At 40.6% G+C, this 22259-nt stretch overlaps 1 protein-coding gene across 2 annotated transcripts in view; it reads right to left on the bottom strand.

Annotated features, from left to right (window-relative positions):
• The window catches only part of LRFN2 (leucine rich repeat and fibronectin type III domain containing 2), a 150895-nt gene that overhangs the window by 16295 nt on the left and 112341 nt on the right, over positions 1-22259 (bottom strand). For both annotated transcript variants that reach the window (XM_033056159.2, XM_033056160.1), the window contains one exon: positions 16160-17552. In XM_033056159.2, coding sequence (XP_032912050.1) covers positions 16160-17532 — 1373 coding nt within the window. In that variant the 5' untranslated portion in view covers positions 17533-17552. The remainder of the gene's footprint in view (positions 1-16159; positions 17553-22259) is intronic.

Below are 22259 nucleotides of genomic sequence, written 5' to 3'. Positions count from 1 at the left end.
GAGGTGTGTCTAAAGTGCTCAAAATATCCTTGGATGCAACAATCCAAGGGTCTGGCTAGTGAAAGGACATCCCTACAGTGGAGAAAGAAAGAGATATCGATTTTCATATTTTTTCATCTCAAATGCAGGCAATGTAAAGTGTCATAATATCCTCTTAGTTTACTCAAGCACAAGTGCTTTTTGCAAGCTGTATCTTGGTGAGATAAAATCAATTCACAAGATTTCACTGGAACAGGATAGGAAACACTATGTGGATCATAGCTTAATAGCTTATCAAGAGAATAAACAAGGATAGAGAAATACTTTGATCTTACCATATGCTTTCTGCACCTGTGGACACTGCTTAAGGTTTGGTTGGGTCTTTCCTGACCGACTTCTAGACAGCCAGCAGTCTCTGAAATGGTCGGTACCTGTTGTTTCCATCAGCCTTACTTTCAGTAACCTTCAGGAAGTACCTTCAGGTACTTGGTCACAAGTACTGACTGAAAGCTGCTATGTCAGATATAAAGGCTCTGCTTAGCTCTCAAGGAAGATGAAGCCAAGCAGTACCTTTTTTTGATACAGCCTAAGGAGATCCATATGACAGCTGTGATGTGACTGCCAGTTAAAGCAATAACTATTCACTCACAAAGGGTAAGGCAATTGAAACCTTGATGCATACAATTGTAGCATTATTTACACAGAGATGCTCAGTTTTACAGAACCTGCTGACTTCACCAGAAGACTTTGATTGACAGTCTGACTGCTTTTATGTTCTTGCCTTTGTAAGGGGTAGTTCCCAAATGGTAAAAACAGCATGGGTAGTCATGATCATCCAGTCTGACCTCTGCTCAGCAGAGCCCAGCACAGGCTGCGGATTTTATCCAGGATTCTTCCACTGATCCACAGCACTGTGGTTTACTGGACACAGGGACATAAGGATTTCTCAGGGGATGAAAAGTTGTTGATTCTACCCTTCTGTGGTTCATACCACAACATCAAAATGTTGCAGCTCATTTCCACTTTGAATGTACAGGTCCTCACTTCAGCCTGAGAAAGATAAACAGTGGTTTACACATCTGCGTACATAGAAAAAAAAAACAGAAGAGCAGACTTGGAGGCAAGATGGAGACATAGTCTATTTAAAGCTGTTGAGAATTATTAAAGTTCTGAAATTTACTTTTGGAAGAATCAGAGGATGGGATGAACTTCTGTACTTGCAGAGAGGAGGCGAGGTGTTGTGGAGATTTGGAATATAAAAAATAATCACATGGGTGGTGGATGGTCTGTTACTGGCCAAGATGACTGGCTAAAGCCTTAATGGTTTTTTATAAAATCATTTTTATAAAATGATTGAATTTAGACTTGAGAAGACTCAGGTGGTCACAGACAACCTGTCCAAGGCCATGATAAACATGAAGACAAGCATTAAGATTTCAATTACAGGAAAATACTTAGGAAAACTGGTCAAAATTGAAGGGGATATAAAGACAATGTGGAAAGAAGAAGACCATGATATTTCATGTATAAAAGATATTGAAAGCCAGTTCTAGAGTGTCTAAAGATAGATTTTTTTTGTATCCAGTCACTTCCACTTGAAACATGTCTGTGTGTTATTATCATTATTAAAAGTGACATAGAAAAGTCCCCTAAGATTTAGCAGCTTTTTCTGGAGGTCACAGGACCACGTGAACACAGAAGAATGTAAAAACAGCACATTTTCAGCTTAGTATGTTGGTTTCTGCAGTACTAGTCAGTTCTAAAGTGATTCTACTCCTACACGTTGGGGAAGCCAGTACCATCCAGCCCAAGGGTTTTGTGCTGCAGATATTTAATTCTTTAATGACAAGCCATTTTCAAAACTTTTTGTTGTGTAGATGATACAAAGGTGACCTTTATCCTTTGCTTTTCTCCATTTAAGGTCAGCAGCAGTTCTCTGATCTACTGACAATGGCACATGAAGCCCATGGAGAATATCCCATTGTTACTGATGATTAATAGTTGGATTGCACTCACCTCAGGGTCATAGCTACTCAACACCTGAGAATTTGAGGACGATGGAACATCCCAGATACAGATAAACTCCTGAGTCCTTCTAAGCCAACAAAAATCACCAGCTCTCTAGGAGGTTCTTTGTAAGTCAGAGTAACATTTTTGGATTAACATGTGCACGTATCACAAGAGTGGGGAAACCAAATCACCAACAGGAGGTACCAGAGAAGAGTTTAAGAATGATTATTGTCACTTCTAAACTCTGTTCATTGTTGTTCACTTTTCAGAAAGAAAATGTCAGAAAGGCAATAATTTATTGTCCACTCTTTCTGTGTCTGTGGCAGACATTTCATTTGCAGTTGTGCTGAGAAGGGCATCCTGAAGCACACGACTTATCCCAAAAACAGCAGTATAATAACATCACGAACCAGCTTCCAAAAGGGCTGCCTGTGGGAGTAGTGTATCAGTCACTTGGAGATACAGTTGCTGATTTTAGCCACCAAAACTTTTATTTCTGGTTGCTCTGTAGAAAAAAATCATGCCTCAAAGAGAGCTGGACTATGTTTAGGTTAGTGGATTGTCTAGAAATGGCTCAGCCACAAAAGCGGAGCCTTCCTGGCTACTCAGAGCTCTGAATCCCTATGTAGAGACAAAGTCTTGCCCCTGTCCTGCACTGGTGAGTCCAACTCTTGGGTCCACCTGAGATGTCACCCCCCAGAAAAGTGAGAGTGGCTCTCCCCCCATTCCAGCTGGGTGTGAGAGCTGTTGGGAGGAGGAAAGGCAACCCCCCCTGAGCTGCTTCTGCAGCCTTTGTCTGAACTAAATACTGGAACCTGGGGGTACAGAAACCTCTCCAGGGGAGCCAGGCAGTCTGTTTGTGTAGGCTGACAACTGCTCTCACCTTTTTTGTAAACAAAACAGAAGGCATGTGAGATTGCCAAAATGTTAACTCTCTGCTACACACTGTAAATTTCAGAGAAAATTCAGTTTAACAGAGCTTTTCTGGATTCATAACAGAAAAGTATCTTGTAGTTCTCAGAAGCTGCAGTTTATTTTAAAAACTTTAAAATGAAGTAGTTTTGTTAGCATCTTTTGTTTTTAATAAGAGTATTCATAGGTTCAAGAAAAAAGTTAGCCTGTTCAGATACTAATTTTCAAAAACAGAACTTAAGAAGCTTGTTTTTCAGCAAAAACCTTTAAAATATTAATGGAATAGAATATTATTTCCTACATATTTTTCTTCCACCTTCCATAATTCAACTTTTCATTCTGGGGGAAATAGATCTACAAGTTTCTGAGTTGTTCTACCTATAGATATTTAGAATTAACAATGGCCTAATTAAGAAAAGTTTTAATATTTCATTGAATAGTCAGTCTCTGCAAAGTTTTGGTGCCTATCCAGATCTGATTGAACAGCAGTGAAATTTCTGAGGATGAAAAGTAGGACTGAAACCAACAGAAAAGACTGTTCTGCTTCCATTCCTGGAGTGCTGTACAGAAAAGAAAGCACCTCATTTTACCTCTGTGGTGGAGTAGAGAATATAGTGGATTTTTAGGGAACTGTGTGTGTTAACCTATCCTTGGAAGCAGCACTGAATCTCTAATCTCCAACTCCTCACAGGAGGTTGTTCCACTTGTGATTATCTCAACTGTAGTTACCATCATGTTTGTGATAGACACATGTATAAGAAGCATCCTGTATTGGCTCATGAAACTGTGTCCTGAGTATGTATTCATCTATCTGTGCTCAGTAAAATATTGGTTATCAAAAGAGGTATCTAAAAATAGTGGGATGAGAAGAAAGAGCAGAAGGATAAACAGGCAGTCAAATCATAAAACACAGGCTCAAATGATTTATCTAGCAGAAATAGTTAGAGAGAAGATCTATGACAGAAAAGTCAAGTCATAGACCTCATAGTTCACTAGTTAGCAAAAAATCTCACAGACCCACAAGCTTGATAATTCTGAATAGAAAATAAAAGCAAAGAAATTTCAGTCTGGCCCTAAATAAAATCACAATTGGGAAAAAAATATCCAGTCCTGATAAGAGGTCAGTTGGGGCTTAACACTACTAAGTTCTTGATTTGTAGAAAAATCCAGAGGGGAACGTGAAAAGAAGGAATAAATTGAGTAAAGTTACATGTCATTCTTATTTGGAATGAAAAGGGGCAATAAAGAAAAAGAAGATTTTTTTCCCCCCCCAAATTCATCCCTCTTCCTTCATGTACCTTTCCATGTGCTCATGTCACCCTCTTTAGATTTTACCTTCCATCTTCATTCCTCTGCCTTTAGCTAAAAGTTGTGAAGCTCTCTGCCTTTTTGATCTGTCATTAAAACAAGGTGTAAGAGACAGCACTGCAGATAAACAGCAATGCGTGACACCTGCTGAGCTGTGCTGTCACTACCAGCAAAATGCAAAACATCACACACTCAAAATTGGGCAAAACATCTGAGAATATATAAGAGAGACTTTTTGTTTCACCTGTAGCAGGGAGGGTGCAGCTGGGGCAGAAGTGCAGTATCTATTGCTACTGTCAGAGAGCAAAGGGAATATGATGAATTCCGAGAGCCATACATCAGGAGGAGAGTAACTCCTCAAGAGGCATGATGTATGGAGGAAATGGGACTGTCATTCCCAAAGCTGTAACATCCACAAAGAGATTGATAGCAACACTTCCACGTTTCCATATGACATGATTTTTTTTTCATAAGCAAACAAAACAACTGTTATAGAGAATTTTTAGTCTACGAAAACAGATGTTGCAATATTGGAATTTCCCATAGGAGAGATTTTCCAGTGTTTGTTCCATTTTAAACAGGGCTAGAAAATAAAACTGAATTGATACATGGTTTGTTTCTCCATAACCATTGCAGAGGCAGGTGTTTGGAGGGTGTGCTAGCCAGATGTTGCACATTGCTGCAATGACTGTAAGGCCAATTGATCTGGGTATTTTAAATCCATTTTTAAATCTGCTCCTTGTTCAATGTCAAGAACAGTGAATTACATTTTGGTTCTGTCCCATTATGTTGCCAGATTTAGGTTTGCTTTGGCTAAACTGAGGTACAAGCTTCAAAAATTCCCCAGGATAACATCTTTTGTTTGGGAACTAGTAAATGTGACCTGATTTGAAAAACAGCCTACAACACTTTTGAGTACATGCCTCCCTGTCATCAGCGAGCTTAACTGGGGTTACGCAGAGGAGAGGAAAATGACAGGAACCAGGAAAACACAGATCATGTCCTCAGGGATTTTAAGTAGAAAGGACTCCTGTAAGCTTCTCTTGCTTTTCTTGGGCTCCCTTTGCTACCTTAAAACCACAGAAAATTTCTGGACTGAAATCACATAAAGAGGGTACAAAACAGGTTTTAACCTCATGCAGGCATACATGGCTTCACCAACTAATGGGCATGAATCTCAGCAAGAACATCAACCCAGCCCTTAAATGGGGAGGTACAGGGACCAGCAAACTGTGAGGAGCTGCATCAGAATGGAAGCTGTTTAAGAACAATGAAATAAAGGGCTTAGTCTGAAAAATACTCCAGCTCTGCCATAATTAATTAATTAAACTACAGCAAATAAAAATATCTACCATGAAAGAGCTCAAATAGGAAAAAAAGGGGAAAGGTGACCAAGAAAATGATATTATGTTTTAGTGAGAAAAAAACCTTACCTCCTAAAAACACAAACAGCTAAAACCTCATATCCTTTCACTAGGCAGAGTTTGTACAGCACAAGGTCTTCACCCCACACCAACCTGTTGTTTTACAAAGGTGCAGTACTGTGCCCTGAAATGGGACTGCTGCAGTCCCTCAGGCTTTTGTCAATACTCCTCACAAGTGGGAATCCTGCTCCCAGTGTTCATTTCATCTTTCCCCTTGCAAAGAGCTCTTCCCTGCACAGAAGTTGCTAGTGTCCCCAGAGGAAAAAAACTCAAACAATTTAAACTACTATCCACACATATAGCTTTGCATGCTCAATGGGGGTCATACCCCTAAGCAAATCATGTGCGAGACAAACGTTTTTTCTAGCAGAGATGGCAGCATTTCTAGTGCCACTGAGAATGAGGGGGGTTTGTCTGACACCAGCCAGGGAAGACAGAGCTGTCCCTGTCCCTCTCTTCAGCCAGGAGCCTGACAGCAGCCAGCCTGGGCTCTGTGAGGCCCAGGGCTGGAGGAGCCAGGCTCTGAAGGTGACTCTTGGTGGCTATTCCTTCTTCTGCCTGCTCAGGGGCTGCCACATCATTGGGTGAAACACAACCAGGGCAGGAGTGGAGGAGAGAAGCAGGGGTCCTCTTGGCTTCATTGCCTGCTCAGCTTACAAGAACATTTGGCCCCTTTTCAGGACTAGAAGGGAAGAGGCACAGAGAGACAGGACAGTTCCAAGCCAATTTTTTTTCTCTTCCCTTCTCCCACTGCCCAACCTTGGCAGAGCTGTTAAATTACTCCCTATGGCATTTCCAGGCTGTGAAACTCCACACTGCAGCAGAAAGAAAAGAAGGCATCAAGCTAGTGACACATCCTCACCCCAGAGTAACCCGGCTGAAACTCTGCCTCTACACACCCAAATTAGCCAGATCCAAGTTCATTTGGACACTGCCAGCCATCCCAAGCCTGTAGTTCAGGGAGTGTGGGGGCTGTGGATCTTTCTCATTCTGCAGCAGCCTTCTGGAGCAGAGGCGTCCCCCACCCTCCCAGCGCCAGCAGAAGGACTGATTCATCAAGCCTGACTCTCTGAGGCAATCTGCCAGACGACTGAGCTGCTGGTGGGGTGTCTTGATGCTGTCAGCTGCCCATATGTCTATTGGGCAGCCACTGCCTGTGCAATCCCCACTCTGAGAAAAATTCGCAGCACGGTTTGGGGGTATCTACATAACAGCCAATTCCACAATCTAAGCCGATTAAATAAACTGATAATTAAAAAAAAAAAAAGTATTGGGTTGAGCGAATAGCACTTTTATTTGTTTTCTAGTCAAAATGAAGTAATTATGAGACAATAAATATATTACAATGCTTAGAAAAATTCAAAGTGGTGGAAGAGGAAGGGGAGGGACGACAGATGGGCAAATACAGCATGAATTCACACCTAGTGCTGACTGTCTCAAACTGTTCATCTCTGCAAATAAACTAATCCATAGACCAGGAGTAGCTGAACAAAAGAGGCTTAGGGCATAGCCTTACCTTGCTGTCTCCAGGAATTTTTCAGCCACCCTAAAGCACGACTGTAGCCATGTAGTGGATGGACTCTTTCCCACCCAAGGATGCCAGAAAACACCTCCCTTTCTTGCCCAGCACAAGCGCATCCATCTCTGCTGCTGTGATTTTGCTTCCACTCCACCAAAGGCCAAATCCTGTTTCCTTTCTGGATAGAGCCATTTCATTGGATCCTTGACAAATATTCTAGGACTTAATAGGATCATGCTGTGACTCTGAGAGGTGGGTAGGGCTGTGACAACAGGGCAGATCAGCCTGCTGGCCAGGCTGCTTTTCTCTGCTGTGAAAATCAGAACATTTCATTTTAAACATTTGCAATTCTCAATGGCATTATAGTTGCAAGTTTCTTTAGATAAAAGTACTAACCTGCTATCCTCATCTGGGGCTAGATTACCATTTTGCTTGGCCCTATTACAGATTATTATGAATTACAGGGTACATGTCTGTACTATGCTCATATTAGACTGAAAAACAAGACACATTTGGAGGAAAGGGTAGTATGACAATGAAATAACCCATGTCTTGTTTTCAATGACATCCATTGCCTTATTTTCTTTCTTTACTACTGAAATTTTAAGCTACATTTCTCCTGTGCCCTTTTAGGAACAAAGAAAAGATAAATGACTTCCTTGTAGTACAAGCCTTCATTGAAAACCTACAAGTATAGCACTCAAAAAATTACACGGAGCATGAACCTGATTTCTGCCTCAAATTTTAAGTTCCTCAGTTTGTCGAATAGTCTTCTTTCATCTTTCCCTAACCAAAGCATTAACACAAAGACTACTCACCATCAACATCCCAACTAAAGCCCCAAAATAGGTTTAAATGAGAAGCAAGAGCTGCATTCAGCTTGCACTGTATAATTTGAAAACAGACTTCCTCACTGGGTGCAAATGCTTTGCTCAGAAAGCCTGCCTTTTATAGGCAACTCCAAAAATAACCAGACTTGTACGGGCTAAAGCTAATCAAGACTTTATATTATAATTTATTTAGTACGGTGAATTCTTCTCTTTTTTTTTTTTTTAATTTTATTTTTCCAGTGCTTTGTCTTTTCCAGTTCTATATTTTAAGTCATTTCTCTAGGAAAACAAGCTGTATCATTGCTATTATATGTTAGGGTTAATCAGTTCCATCACTGTACAAAAAAAAGTATATTTTCTTCTGAAAATAGCCTGAGCAGAAAGCCTGGTGTGAAAGAGAAAGGGTATAATAGGAAATTCAGAGCAAGCAATTAGCTAGGTAAGTCTGCAGCTATGCCAGTGAAATAAAGCACTGTGTTCTGGCTGTGTTTTCAATTTTGACTTATTCTTTCCCTGCCATCCTCTTTGTCCTGTCTCATGTATTTGATAGATGAAATAGTCCTATATAGCCAAATGAATATACTTGCTTGCACAGTCCTCAAAACAATATTCACACTCAGAGCTCAACTGTTCAGCACTGCAAAGACAAGAAGAAATAGGAACCTACTGCAGGAGGAGCAGGTACCCTCTTTCAAGACCCTCCTAACAAGAATCTAAAACCACATCAGCTTTGAAATAGGATAAAAGGCTTTCCAATGACTTCAGACGGGAGCTGTATGGGGTGTGGTGTCAGAAAGCTGGGGAGGCAGGAGCTGTCAAGGCACCCTCTCTCACCTGCCTACAGCCTGGAACCTGCACATGAGCAGGAGGGAGCTCAGTTATGCAGAATGATCTCAAACTGGCAAGGCAAATTTTAGTAATATAGTGTAATAGAGCACAATATGTTTTTAGCACTCTTTTATTTGTAACTCTATTGTAAAACGCCTGTGGATAAAAACAAATCATCCTCTCCATCAAGAAGGTATTTTTTAGCCATTACTTTTACTATTGGTTCAACACACTTGAAGGAGATTCCTTAGTAGTCTGAATTGGAGGTGATCCAGTTGAAATGAAGGGTGAAAGCAGGGAGGAGGTTCTTGGCTGCAGATTTAGAAAGACCAGGAGTAGTTGTCACACTCTGTGGCTGATGATACCTTTTCCATTCCTCCTAAAAGGACCCAGATATCAGTAGATGTGACCCAAAATGAGGAAGATATTAGAGTGGATCTCTAACACCAACTAGAATTCCATGGATGAGCAGTAGAGAGAAAAGGAGCATTGGGTACTTGCTGCAGGCACTGAAGTGAAAATGCAGAGATAAAGTAAAGCCTCTGGGGTGGTTAAATGTGAATTACATATACAAATTATGGATATGTTAAAGATTTTCATTTAGAGATCAAATTGTTGAATCGCCTGAAGCTAAATAAAAATCTTATTTCAATACCTCATTTTGGCATCAGATATACAATTTTTATTACAATAAAGTGTGGAGACAGATATTGGCACTTAGGTTTAGAGTATCTGAGAGAGGAGATGTGGCAGATATCATGGGCAAGAACTAGCTCATCTTGAATTTCCCTCGTGTGAAAATGCTCAGCCTTATTGAGCTGAATCAATAACTGGTAGCAGAGATAAAACAGGATACTGCTGTCTTCTGCTGAATCACAGAATTACAGAATAGTCTGAGTTGGAAGGAACCCACAAGGATCATCAAAGTCCCTGTCCTCGCCATGCACAGGACTGCCCTAAGAATCACATAATATGCCTGAGAATGTGGTCTAAAGTGATTCTGATTTCCCTTCCACCTTGTGCAATACCCCTAGAGGTGGGGTGAGATGAGAAACAGGCGATTTGCCTTCATATTCAACTGCTGAGGCTGAGCTTGGGGGTGGAGCTGTCACATACAACTTCTCCACAGGCCTCAATGTTATTTGGCAAGAGTTAAACGTTGAAGGAAATGGGAATGCCTCCAGCAGGTGCTGTCCCACCCCGCCCTGCCCCGCTGGGGCACTGCAGCACTGTCAGCAGCAGCACAAGCACCTTCTCATGAGCCCTCATGTACATCTCACATGCTCATGTCAGGGGCATATCCCCCCTAGGGGGGCCATTTAGTATTTTGCCTTTCTGTGTCCATGATCAAACAAGAAAATGGTGTGGACAGCACCCACATGGTTGGACTCTGCTCATCCTGAACTGGACTTACTCTGACCAATGGATTCCTCATCAGCTTCTCTACAAGCACCAAGTGGATGACAGTTTGTCACAACAATCTAGGATTACTTTAGAGACATTACTGAGATGCACATCTACTTTTCTTGCACATATTAATTTTTAATATATATATTTCATATTTTATATTTCTATTTTCCACTTCATTTTCTGGTAATACATGTAATTTTTCCCATTTTCACTATATTTTCTTTTTTATTCTTTAGAGATTTAAAAACCAAGAACAAACAAAAAACTGAGCAATAAACAACCCCCCAAAAAACACCTGTCCCTGTACTTCCCCCAGCAAAAGAAAGAAAATAAAAATAAAAGACTAGATGAAAATGTTTTCAGCAGACACAAATAAAACCTCACAGAATACAGGAGTCTGTAAAGCAGCTTCTTCATTATGACTGATGCCTTGCAGCAACCTTGCACTTGCTGAGGTTACTTCAGAAGCCAATACACACTCCTGCTGCAAACCACTCTCAAATTATCTGAAATACCAAATGTCCAAGCCAATCTTCCCTCTGCACTGATTATATACATTTTATTTCCCCTTGGACTGTGACTTCATATTTTTATTTTTATAAAGTGGTGCTCTCTACCTGTCAAATACAAAAGATTAATACATGCTGATTAATGCCTTCATGTGCTGTCCTCCCTCCCAGTTTCTTTTTTTATTTAATGCTTAAATATGTAAATGCTTTGGCCAAATCAAGGTTTGTATCCTGAATACAATGCAACTGGGATAACCCAGCTCATATGCTGAGACTGAGTCAGGAATTTTGCTCCAGGAGTGAGCCGTGGAAGCAGATCAGTGCCTAGTGAGGTTGGAGATGGGTGGAACTGAAAATTGGGTAGAAGCTTGGTGGGCATTTATCAGCAAGTCTTTATTTGTCTGAACCCAGCGACTAAATCACAAGTAAGGACAGATGTTTGGATCTTTCAAAATAAATGAATCCTCTGCTTTTTCCAAAGCTAACAAGTACTCTGTATTTCTAACTTTCCTCAGAGAGAAAAATCACATAAACACACTTAGCTAGAGCATCAGGCTGTTGGCACAACTTGCCCTACCAGCAACAACACAGGGCTTCCCCTGCTTTCAGTCTTTAACTGGAAGGTCTCCACACAACAGGCTTTCCTTGCAAGAAGCATTAGACAATGGCATCCTCTCTGATGCTCAGTGTGACACTGCTGTTTGAGAGAACATCCTTAGGAGAATCAGATATTCCTGAAGTTCAGCACCTCTGTCATGAAGCACTTTCTTATTGACATGCACTTGACTAGAAGAGTGCATGGATATATTTATACCACCATGCTGTGGGAAATTCAAGCTCATTTAATTACTTCCTCCCTAGGTTAAAGTATCTGTAAGTGCAAATGCTGAAGCTATTTTTCGCTCATGAAAAGGAACTGAACAATCATCTGATTGCTAAACTGCAGCCAATATTTAACTGAGAGGTGACAGGATAGTGGGGATCTCTGTTCAGCCACCCTGTAAAGCACTTGCAGTAAAAGGAGCTGTGTAAACATAAATCATTATTATATTGTTTAAGTAATCAAATCCATGGCACCATTGTTTAAATAAACTGGAGATGTGTAGCCATTTATTCATATTTTAATGCTTAGACTGCCTGCAACATAAAATATATTTTTAAAAAATAAGCTTTCAGAAACATATAAAATACTTCTTTCCCCCATGCTGAATTTACAAGTTAGGGAGACTATCGTGGTACAGTAATTCTTAATTTGAACAGCTGTTTTCATCAATTTTAATATGAAATACCACAAAATAAAACAGACCTAAATCTCTCATAAATCTAATGGCAGTGTTGCACTTCAGATGCACATTTTTAAATGGCTGCATCTTTGCTTTAATTCAAAACACAGCCAGAAGGTTCAGCATGACCTGGGAAGTTCTACAAAACACTTGCAGATTTATTCACTTTTGAAAAAGTAGTGAATGTATATATTACACCAGTGCCTGCTGGCCAGAACTGACACTTGGTCCCCCATCATGTAGGGTATTCTATGCATGAAAAAAACACAGTCTCTCTCCCCAGATGCCTTACTTGAATTCAAGTGTTGCAGTTACGCAATCCTCCATCTTAATCATTCATGACTATCCCTGTTGCTGCAGACCACACAATGACTTCAAAGCAAGTGTCCACATTTCTTTATGTGGATTTCTGGTTCCATCATATTTTCTAATGTGTTTAACCCTGTGAAGCAAGGTGGTGCTGTCACCCAGGTTAGACATGGGAAACTTAGGCTCAAAGATATTCTTTTCTAAATATTTATATTTCATTGCAATTCCTTATTCAAAAGAATTAAACTTACCAGTGCATAAGTTGCACTGATCTTAACTCTGATGCTTTTACACATCTAAAACACTTTGGAGTCCAGACTGAGAGGAGTAGGCCAGATTTTTATGACAATGGAGGTTTCCCAGTGTTCATTCCTTTAACCCTGAGTCCAAGGACAGACATTTCTTTGCAGACCTTGGTCTTCTTCCATCCCTTTCTCTATCGGATGTTGGTTACTCTTTCTGCATGTTTTTGTTTCAAATTTTCAGTTCTGCAATTTGTAGCAAGCTTCTGGTCTCGGCTAAAAGTGATGGGTACAATTTACTGGCGCTGGTAATTACAGAAAAGATGAAAGCGTGGAAAGACTGCTGCACTAAAACCCACAGAGTGCAGATCCAGGACCTACTCATTAGATCAGGACCAGAAACATGCACTCTGAGTGCATTGAAAGAGATAGAAACCCTCTATGAGCTTGAGCAAAGGCCCTTAGACAGTAAATACAAGGGGAGGTCAGATGGGAAAGCAGACAAACAGCGCTCCTCCTGCTAATGGCATTGGTACATTCAAACTTCAGATTCCAGAACCATTTCAGTTTGCAAACAGGGGGCCCAGCAGACAACATTTGCCAGAATCTCCCAAAACTTGAATTTTTATAGAGCTATTGCACCCTCTGTAGTCCCCTTTTGCACCATCCTGCCAGTGGAAAATCACAGCTGGCATGGAAGGGGAAATGGGACTGGTGTCCTGGGTAATGATCAGGAGAGATGTTGACACCAATGGGGAGGGGAGGACCTCTGCTTTCACTCTTCCACAATGAGTACAATGCTCATGAAAACTCTTAGCAGAGAGAGAAGCAGCTTTCTGTCCTTTGTGCATACATTTCTTGCTAGTGAAGCAGGATTCCTAAAAGCTGAGCACAGCTGATGTGTCTCAGTCCTGGAATACCGACTGTCTTAGTGTATATTAAGTGCCCATCATTTTAGCAGCTAAGCAGTATCACGTCCCATTTAGCACATACACAGCATTTTATAGAGCAGAGCACTGTGGAAATCCTTTTCCCTTAGGTTTTTCCACACACTCATTGCAGTGATATGCATCTGACCAATTAAAGCAAAACAGCTTTAGTTAATTAACTCTAAGGGACTGAGTTGTTCCCTGACTGGAAGTTGTAAGAACTAGTTTTGATATTATGAGTACCATTGATTAACTCTCAGACGCTGGACAATCACTTCATCTTTCTATGCTTCATTTTTCCCTGGTGCAAAATGATGAGAAAAAAAAATTGTTTTCTTTGGTGAAGTACTTTTGAGAGCTGTGAATGAAGAGCTATGCATCATCAGTGAATCCTCAAAAAAGGCCTGATGGGAGATTTTTTGAAATAGTTCTGTCCTCACTGAGCTTCTGAAAAACTGAGCCACAACCAAATAAAGCAGCAAACGGCCAAAACCTCACTGGGAGGTGGAAGTGAGGACACGATAAAAATTTAGGGGTTGCCTAAAATCTTCACAGCAACTTTTTCTTCCAGACCAGGCTGGCAAGATGACATCTCTTTTCATTTCTGCCTGTGGCACCCAATTCTCATCCATCCAGCTCCTAGGCTGCATGTCAGTGCTTTTGCACGGTTTGTTTTCTTTCACTCTGGCCATCCTCCTCCCTAGAAAACTGACATATCCAACCACTTCCAACATCTGACAACCCCTGCAAACTTCTTTTTCTGTTTGCAGGGATATTCCTTTTCACTGCACCAAATTCATTTTACAATGAACATATGACTTATACATCTTCCAGTGTTTTTCAGCCTTACACTGTGCTTAAGATGTTAATTACTGCTGAGTTTTTGCCAATACCATTGCCTTGGGAGAAAAAGATGCAACTAGTGTGTGTTCTTTCATTTATTCCTAATACTACAGCATTACTTAACTTTATCTTTTCCTTTCATTCTGCTTAAATCCATATAGTTGCAATTCCCAAATACACTGGTTCCATTGTACAGTAGCCAGAGCAAAGTAAATAATTTTCATTTTCTAAATTATTTTTTCAAGATATTTTTATAATTGAGGAATGGAGGTGGACAGAACTGAATGTCCTCTGATTAATTCAGTATTTGAATAAATTTTCTTTTAAAATGCTTTTTGGACTTGCTGATGAATATTCCTAGTTTTGGCAATGAGTAAGTGAATTTGGAGTAGCTAAATTTATTACTTTATTCTTTCTGTTCTACAGCTGACTGAGATAAAGGTATTGTTGGCACAAAAGTTTTGTGTATGCCAACTAAACGTTCTATTGTGGAGAAGCTTTAAATTTAGATTTTATTGCAGGTGAAGGGTGAGTGAAACGTGTCACATGAAAGTTTACTATCTCTCCTTTTGACTTCCTCAAGCTAAAGAAAACCACCCTGTGGTAAAGCAGAAGAAAATAACAAGGCTTTTTGTGGGATCTGGAGCCTGAGTACCACGACTTGATGAGTGCCTTGGCTCTCCCTGCAGGCAGCAGAAGAACAGAGATGCCATCAGGTAATAACACCAAACCTACCAGGAAAATCAATGGCTTTGACTATGTTTTGTCCACAGTTTATTCTCAAATTAGTTTCAAACCCTAAATCCCATTATATCTCTACCAGATCCAATTTTTCTCCACAGCTTCAGGATGCTCATAAAACTATAAGAGTTTATATGTTTGGTTTTACTTTTCCATGAGATTCAGACTTCTGCTGGTAGATCACATACAACCAAAGATACAGTTCAGTTCAGTGAAATCTTTGCAATAAAAAAGGAAGGACAAGGTGGTTTCTTGGGATTCATCACTAGCATAAATATGTCAATCATTCTTCCAATACACAAGGAAAAAACAGTAGTACTGTTTTTCTGTGCCATTTCTACACCTTTTTAGTCCCTAAAAATTTATTGCTGCTTCACTGCAAGGGAAATTCCTGCTTTACATCATCAAAAGTCAGAAGAGTTGCAGAACAGAAGGATCATAAAGAATATTCAGGGTTGGCTTTTGAAATTATATCTACCTTTTCTTGCATTAAATATGGTATAAAAAATTAAATGCTCCAAAGTTTTCAGCCATTATGATTGTGTAAAACAGATGTTAGTGAAATAAGAAACAAGCTCTTGCCTATAGGTGAAAAATGTCTTGTTAGCAACCCCAAATCTTGAATCACAGAATAATTAGAGCCTGTGTTATGGGTAGACAGCACAAACTTCCTCCCACGTTGCTTCCTCTCTAAGTAGTCTGTTTCGATCCCACCTACAGGAGGTGGAAAGGGAAATTTCTGACTTCTAGTCTTCAAGTTTTCCTTTCTTTGTTGTTAAGCCCACTAAGGAGGCTACCGACTGCGGTACTATTTTTTCCCAAATTGAATTTTTTTACTGCAAACAGCTGTTGGAAAATGAGTACTACAGATATTTGCAACATGCAACTTGGATAGAAAAGCAATGAACAAACCAACAGGGAAACTGACAGAGAGAATGCAAATTTATCAGATATCACTAATGCTACTAGCCACAGTGCCATCCCAGTTCAAACTCAAATCAGTAAAAAGTCAAAGAGTAAAAGACTTCTTATGTTGATTTCCACTCCCTGACATCATCAGAGGACCAAAAAAAATGCATTTACCTGTAGATCAGGACTTCATCATCCGAGCAGTTATACTGCAGTTGGTACATTTTAACCCGAGGGGCCGACTTGCTGACTGTCCACTTGACCAAAGCTGAGGTAGTGGTCACATCTGAAACCAGGACAGCCCTTTCTGGTGGGCCTTTTGTTTCACCGCGATTGGACTTGGTGGAGCTGGTGATGTCCGAGAGCCTGGATTTTGGTGGAGCTGCTTTGCCTGTGCCGTTGCTGAGATGGGGAAGCTGAACAATTGAGAGTTCAATTGTTGCAGTGGACTCCCCAGCAGCGTTGGCTGCTATGCAAGTGAAAGTTCCATAGTCCTTGGAGGTGGTGATGTGTATATCCAAGGTGCCGTTGTCATAGACAGCTGTCCTGGAGGAGTTCCCGATGAGGCGGTCATCAGGGGCCACCCAGTGAATGATGGGGGTGGGATCCCCAATGGCTTTGCACTTCAGCGTGGCAGTTTGCCCCTCTAGAACCAGCAGCTTGTGAGTGTGCTGTGTAATAAGAGGAGGCTCACAAACAAATTCCTCTTCCCGTATGTACCAGAAGTACCTGCCCTTTAGACTTGGAGGAGAAGCACAGGTTTCCATGTCATCATCCCTGTCAAGCCGCCTTAACCACAGGAGCTCACAGTTGCAATGCAGTGGATTTCCCCCAAAGCTGAGGGACAGAGGTGGCGAAAACGGGGTAACAACCAATGGAATTACTTGTGATCTGGCAAATATAGGGTCAGGGGGGAGCTTCTGAAGTCTGTTGGATGTTAGATCCAATCTGGCCAATTTCTGAAGATCTGCAAATGTCCCCTCAGTTATATAATCTATTAGGTTGTGATCTAAACTGAGCTGGTGCAAGTTTATCATCTTTCTTATGGATTCCCAGGGAATGCTTCGGAGGTTATTGTAGGAAAGGTCTAAGTCTTCCAACGTCAGTAAAAAATCCTCAAAGGCGTCATCAGAAATGCTGCTTAGCTGGTTGTTGTTTAAAATCAAATGTTGAAGGTTAATTAAACCTCTTAAAGTATCCTCTTCAATCTCGGGCAATCTGTTGCTGTCCAGATGTAAAGACCGAAGGCTCTCCAGGTCAGTGAAAGAGTAGGGCTGTATGTAACTGATGGTGTTTCTGGACAAAGTGAGGTCAACAAGTCCAGACATATTGGCAAAATCCTGTCGGCTAATATTGATAATAAAGTTGCCCCCAAGACGGAGTTCAACAGTCCTTCGATCTATGTCCAGGGGAACAAAAAGGAGACCCTTGGAGGGACACAAAGTCCCCAGTGACTCAGACAGGTTCTGACAGACACAATATTTGGGACAAGCGTTGACTGTGACAGCCATTCCAAACACCAGGATGCCGCAGAGCAATTTTTCCATTGTAAATCACGCAACAGTACCTGAAAGATATGAAAAGAGTGAAAAGGTACATCAGCAATTATGATACAATAATTATGATAACTTTATTCCTTTGTTTTACCTAACATGTAACTCCAGAGAGACTTTGTGATGACTCCTCACAGTCACACCTAAAGGCATCAGCCCTCCAGGATGGGACAGCTACATGTTGTAAAAACATGATAAAATATCTTTCTTTCTCTTTCTTTCTTTCTTTCTTTCTTTCTTTCTTTCTTTCTTTCTTTCTTTCTTTCTTTCTTTCTTTCTTTCTTTCTTTCTTTCTTTCTTTCTTTCTTTCTTTCTTTCTTTCTTTCTTTCTCACTACAGATTTCAAGGCTTGTTTAAAATCCTGAAAGATTTCATTTGCAATAGCGTCTGCTTCTTTGGGAGTAGAAGCTAGAATCACTATCTATAATAATTACTTTCTGCTGCATAATAATGTGCAATTAGTTTTAGGGTTGAAGCAGCTGACTTTATGGATAAAAATAACTGCATTTTTACCCTTCAGTAATGTGGTTAATAATGACCATGTAATTATCTGGCCAGTTCTGGGGCAAGTCACTTGCCCACACATAATAAAATTAATGATAGATGGCATTAGAAGCAGAAATCACTTGTGTAATTGCCACCTGGTTTCACCCTGTGCTCAGCCAAACCATGGAAAAGGTGAGAGTATCTAGCTCCAAAGAGAAGGGATCCAGGGGAAGACTGTGCTGCCTTAGGCCCCTGGCAAGATTTTGACAACTACATGCTCTCACACTGCAACCCCTACTGTTGTAGTGACAGTGAAGCTCTTGCTTGTCTTCATGGCCCTCTCTTGCACCCTGTCAATTCCTCTTTGCAGCATCATCTCTCTTTTTTCCAATCTCTCAAACACTTTTCCAGTTTAAACTGCAAGGATGTGTCTGAAGAATAAACAAATCTCATGATTGGACTGGCTTGGAGAGACAATTGAGGCTGGGAGAAGTTGAAGGCAGACTTCAGATTTGGGAATATTTACTTGCACAGGTTTGCTGACATTCTTCCCACACATGCAGGACATAGGGAAACTTGCTTTCTTTCTGTTTCTCCCTTTCCCAGACCGTGCTATCCAGCAAGGCTGAAGAATGGGTAGATCATTCATTTCTAGCCCTCATTCTCCTTCTGAGGAATGGGGCTGGTAGATAAAGAGCTATATTTTTGTAAGGGCTCTCCCAGGCTTTTTTGCTAGGATGGTGTGCTCCAGTCTCCAAGATCCTCCCCTGTTGCACTAGCCACAGACACAATTCAGGTTCTCATTTTGAATGTGGCATTTTGTCTCTCTTTAACCTTCAATTGCCATATAAACTTGCAGCACTGTTTGGTGTATGCCATATCCCTTCTCAATCATGCAGGTGCTCATACACTTAGCAGTTTTTTGGTATGTATTTTGAGTTATTAACCCCCCAGTAAGAGACACCAAACACAAAACCAAAAACTATCTCTTCAGCAGTTTTTAAAGAACTCTTGATACAGGTCTTGTTCTACCTTCTTGTGAAAGGAACGAAAACTAAGGGCCTATGTTTGGGGCTCTGCCCAGAAGTTCCCAATTCATGCCCTGGGTAAGGAGTCTTGGTATCTCCTCTCTAGGATATGCAAGATGAGTCAGAAAGAAGGAGCTGTAGAAATGTAAGATGCTATGAGTGCTGAACTATGTAGAATGTGTTCTTTACGGCAAGGTTTTCTCCATGGTGTGATGATGGTAATTATATACTGTTATTACTATTTCATAGCAGAGGAAATGACTGAAGCATCTGTGTTTGCTGAGCTTTACAAACAAGATGAAAGCGAGACACTTTTAGAAAGGATGGCTTGAGAAGAGTAATCTTACCTTCAATAGTAAATAAAGGGCTACTGAATAAAATGTTTGGAGATAAGCAAGTGTGTTACTGATGCAAATCTGCGGCATACATACCAAAAAGCTATAAATATCCCTTACAATATTATCAATTGGTAGTTTAGTAAGAGGCAATTGGCTTTTTCAATCCTAATTATAAATATATTATGCAGCTTTAATTTAGTGTATTACCCTACCAGCTGAAATGATAAACAAAAAGCAGTTTAAAAGGGGGAGAAATAGATACAGTTAATTAGTAATAAGCCCTTTCATAGCTTCTCCCTCATCTACATTCCCACCCTCTGAATATCTATTCAAAAATATGAATGCACACTTACGACAGCCGTGTCTCCTTTAAGTGTCTCAATTCTCTAACTACATTTTCCCGGATGCTGGTAAATATCACGGTGCTTTGGGGAGATGGTTGACTCTGAGCATCAGAGTAAAGAGCATTCACGGGAAAAAAAAAAGTAAAAATGGGAGGAGGAACAGAAGTTAATTACATAAAATAGGGACTGAAGTACCAAGAGGAGGATGTGAAGCAGGAGGCCTAAATGGCAAAGCAAACCCTGATGGGGAAGCCATCTGTGGAGGGCTCGTAAGCATATCATCTGTGTGTTCTTGCACGTGTGCATCAAAGTCACAGAGTGCAGCATGTGCTTTTGCCAGCAAGAGGGCAAATTGGCAACAGCCACTGCCATTCCAGCTACTGCATACACTCAAAAGTACTAATGTCAATATTGTTTGTTTACAGAGGAAATTTCTTGCCTTTGTGATCATTTGCTAGCATTTTTATTCCAAGCTTCTCAGCCCCGGGTTTCTCTACAATGTAATCCTGAAGTGAGCTGTTCACAATGCAACAAAGAGGGTGTAAACCTAAAGGACTTCCTATAGGGCATTGGAGACAATAGAAATGGACAGGATTCCTTATGGAGAAAATCTGGAATTTCCAAAGGGCAAATGATTTTCCTTTCTCTCTCCAGACAGACAAAGCACTCAGGCCAAAGATGAGGTAAGAATTCATAGACTAACAGAATCATAAAACGGTTTGGGTTGGAAAGGAGCTTATAGACCATCTAGCTCCAAACCTTCTGCCAAGGGACACCTTTTACTAGACCAGGCTGCTCAGAGCCCCATCCAGCCTGCACTTGAGCACTTCCAGGGATGATTCCAGGTAACACTGCAATTCTTGGGCCTGCACAGTTATAATAATACCCTTTAAAATATAGACCATCCCACAAAGTCATGGAAATTGCTAGTTGCCAAGGAGATGGATGTATAATAAAGATTGTTTTGGTTTAATTTCTGGTAATTTTCTTTTAAAACAGAAAATAAAGTGTCAACTTTAGGGTCTGTTTTTGCTGACCGGTATGCTCACCTTGTTCACAAAATCTCTTGTTAACTGCAACACCAAGTATTTTATAAGCTGCTAATGGCAGTCTTGTGATAAGCTCACCATTCTGATTTACATTTTAAAGATATCTATCAGCCTGATAAAGCATATTTCTCACAGCAAGTCAGTAAATCTGGAAGGGTTCCTGTCTCAGCCCACGATGAAAAATAGCCCCTTTAGTCCTCTTAGAACATGGATTGGTATGAATTAATATGTGCAGGAGCCATAAACCTTGGTGTTTTGTATTAAAATTTTTCTCATAAAGATACAAATTCTGGGATTTGGCATCTCATTTCAGCAATGTCTCCAAGGCATTTTTTAATTCTATATTCATTGAACTTTGCATTTAAATTCCAATAACCTTTGCCTACCACAGCGCCAAGCACAAGGTAACTGTCAGACAAAAAATATGCAGCATAAAGGCTGGGAAAAAGAGAGAGAAAATTTAAAAAATGAGAGGTGAGTGGATAGTGGCTCTGATTTTACAGTTTCCAAGTGCCGTGGGACCCAGGCTCCAGGACTGTTTGGGTGAGCTAAGATAGCTCCCTTCAGTTTTGTAGGTGCTGTGGAGGAACTAGGTTTTCTTTCCTGACAGCTGCACATTTCCTTGTTCTTTATCTTCTCTTATTTCCATTTTAAGTGAACTTATGTGACGAGGAAATCTACCCTCAATGCAGAGCTTGAAGGATTGCAGTTATTTTCATAAGCAGTTCAATCAACAAGGCATAAAAGAGGATGGGGGTGTGCCAGGACAAAACTTACTCCTTAATCCCTTGCTTTGCCAGAAAACTGTGTGAAAGGTAGCATTTGTGTTCTCCCTGAACCATGCAAGTAGTTTATGCTTCACTTTCCAAGCAGTTGCAATGCCCTTAAGGAAAGCAAATATCTCTGGATCTGGACGTGTCCTCAGTAGTACATGGATGGAAACACAGCTGGGTGTTAGCCCACCACTGGCTCTGTGAGCACTTGTGAAACTCTTCAGGGTTTAAAGTCAATTTGCACCTAGCAACTTACAGGCTCAAATTCAGGGTAACCAACACTGCATTAGTTGAGCTTTTGTTTGGTTTTTTTGCTTGCCTAGGCTCCTGCATTCTTAGGGGGTAAAGCTGATCTTCATCAGGTGCACACAGACAATGCAATGGAGGTTCTGGCAAGGCCTTTTAAGGAGCTGGTTTCATTGAAAAAAATTAATAGTTTTAACATGTGAACTGCCTGCTTTCTACAGCCATCTTACGTTCTACACATCATAAAGGGGGAACGTTTACAAGCACACATTTCTCCAGGTACTTGTGGCTGCCTGTACTAAACTCCACCCATATTAACGTGACTGATATTGTTTCCACAGTAACAGAAAAAAGGGAACTCCAGGTGAGATGTAACAAATATACTGTCCTTTATACAACTTATTTTATTAAATATTGTAACCATAGCCAGGTTGCAACTAAAAATATTTTCACCCCC

This window comes from Catharus ustulatus, chromosome 3 (genome assembly GCF_009819885.2).
Source record: "Catharus ustulatus isolate bCatUst1 chromosome 3, bCatUst1.pri.v2, whole genome shotgun sequence".
Lineage (NCBI taxonomy): Eukaryota > Metazoa > Chordata > Aves > Passeriformes > Turdidae > Catharus > Catharus ustulatus.
Note: the sequence above shows the minus strand (reverse complement) of the source record. Positions and strands in the feature narration are given on the sequence as shown.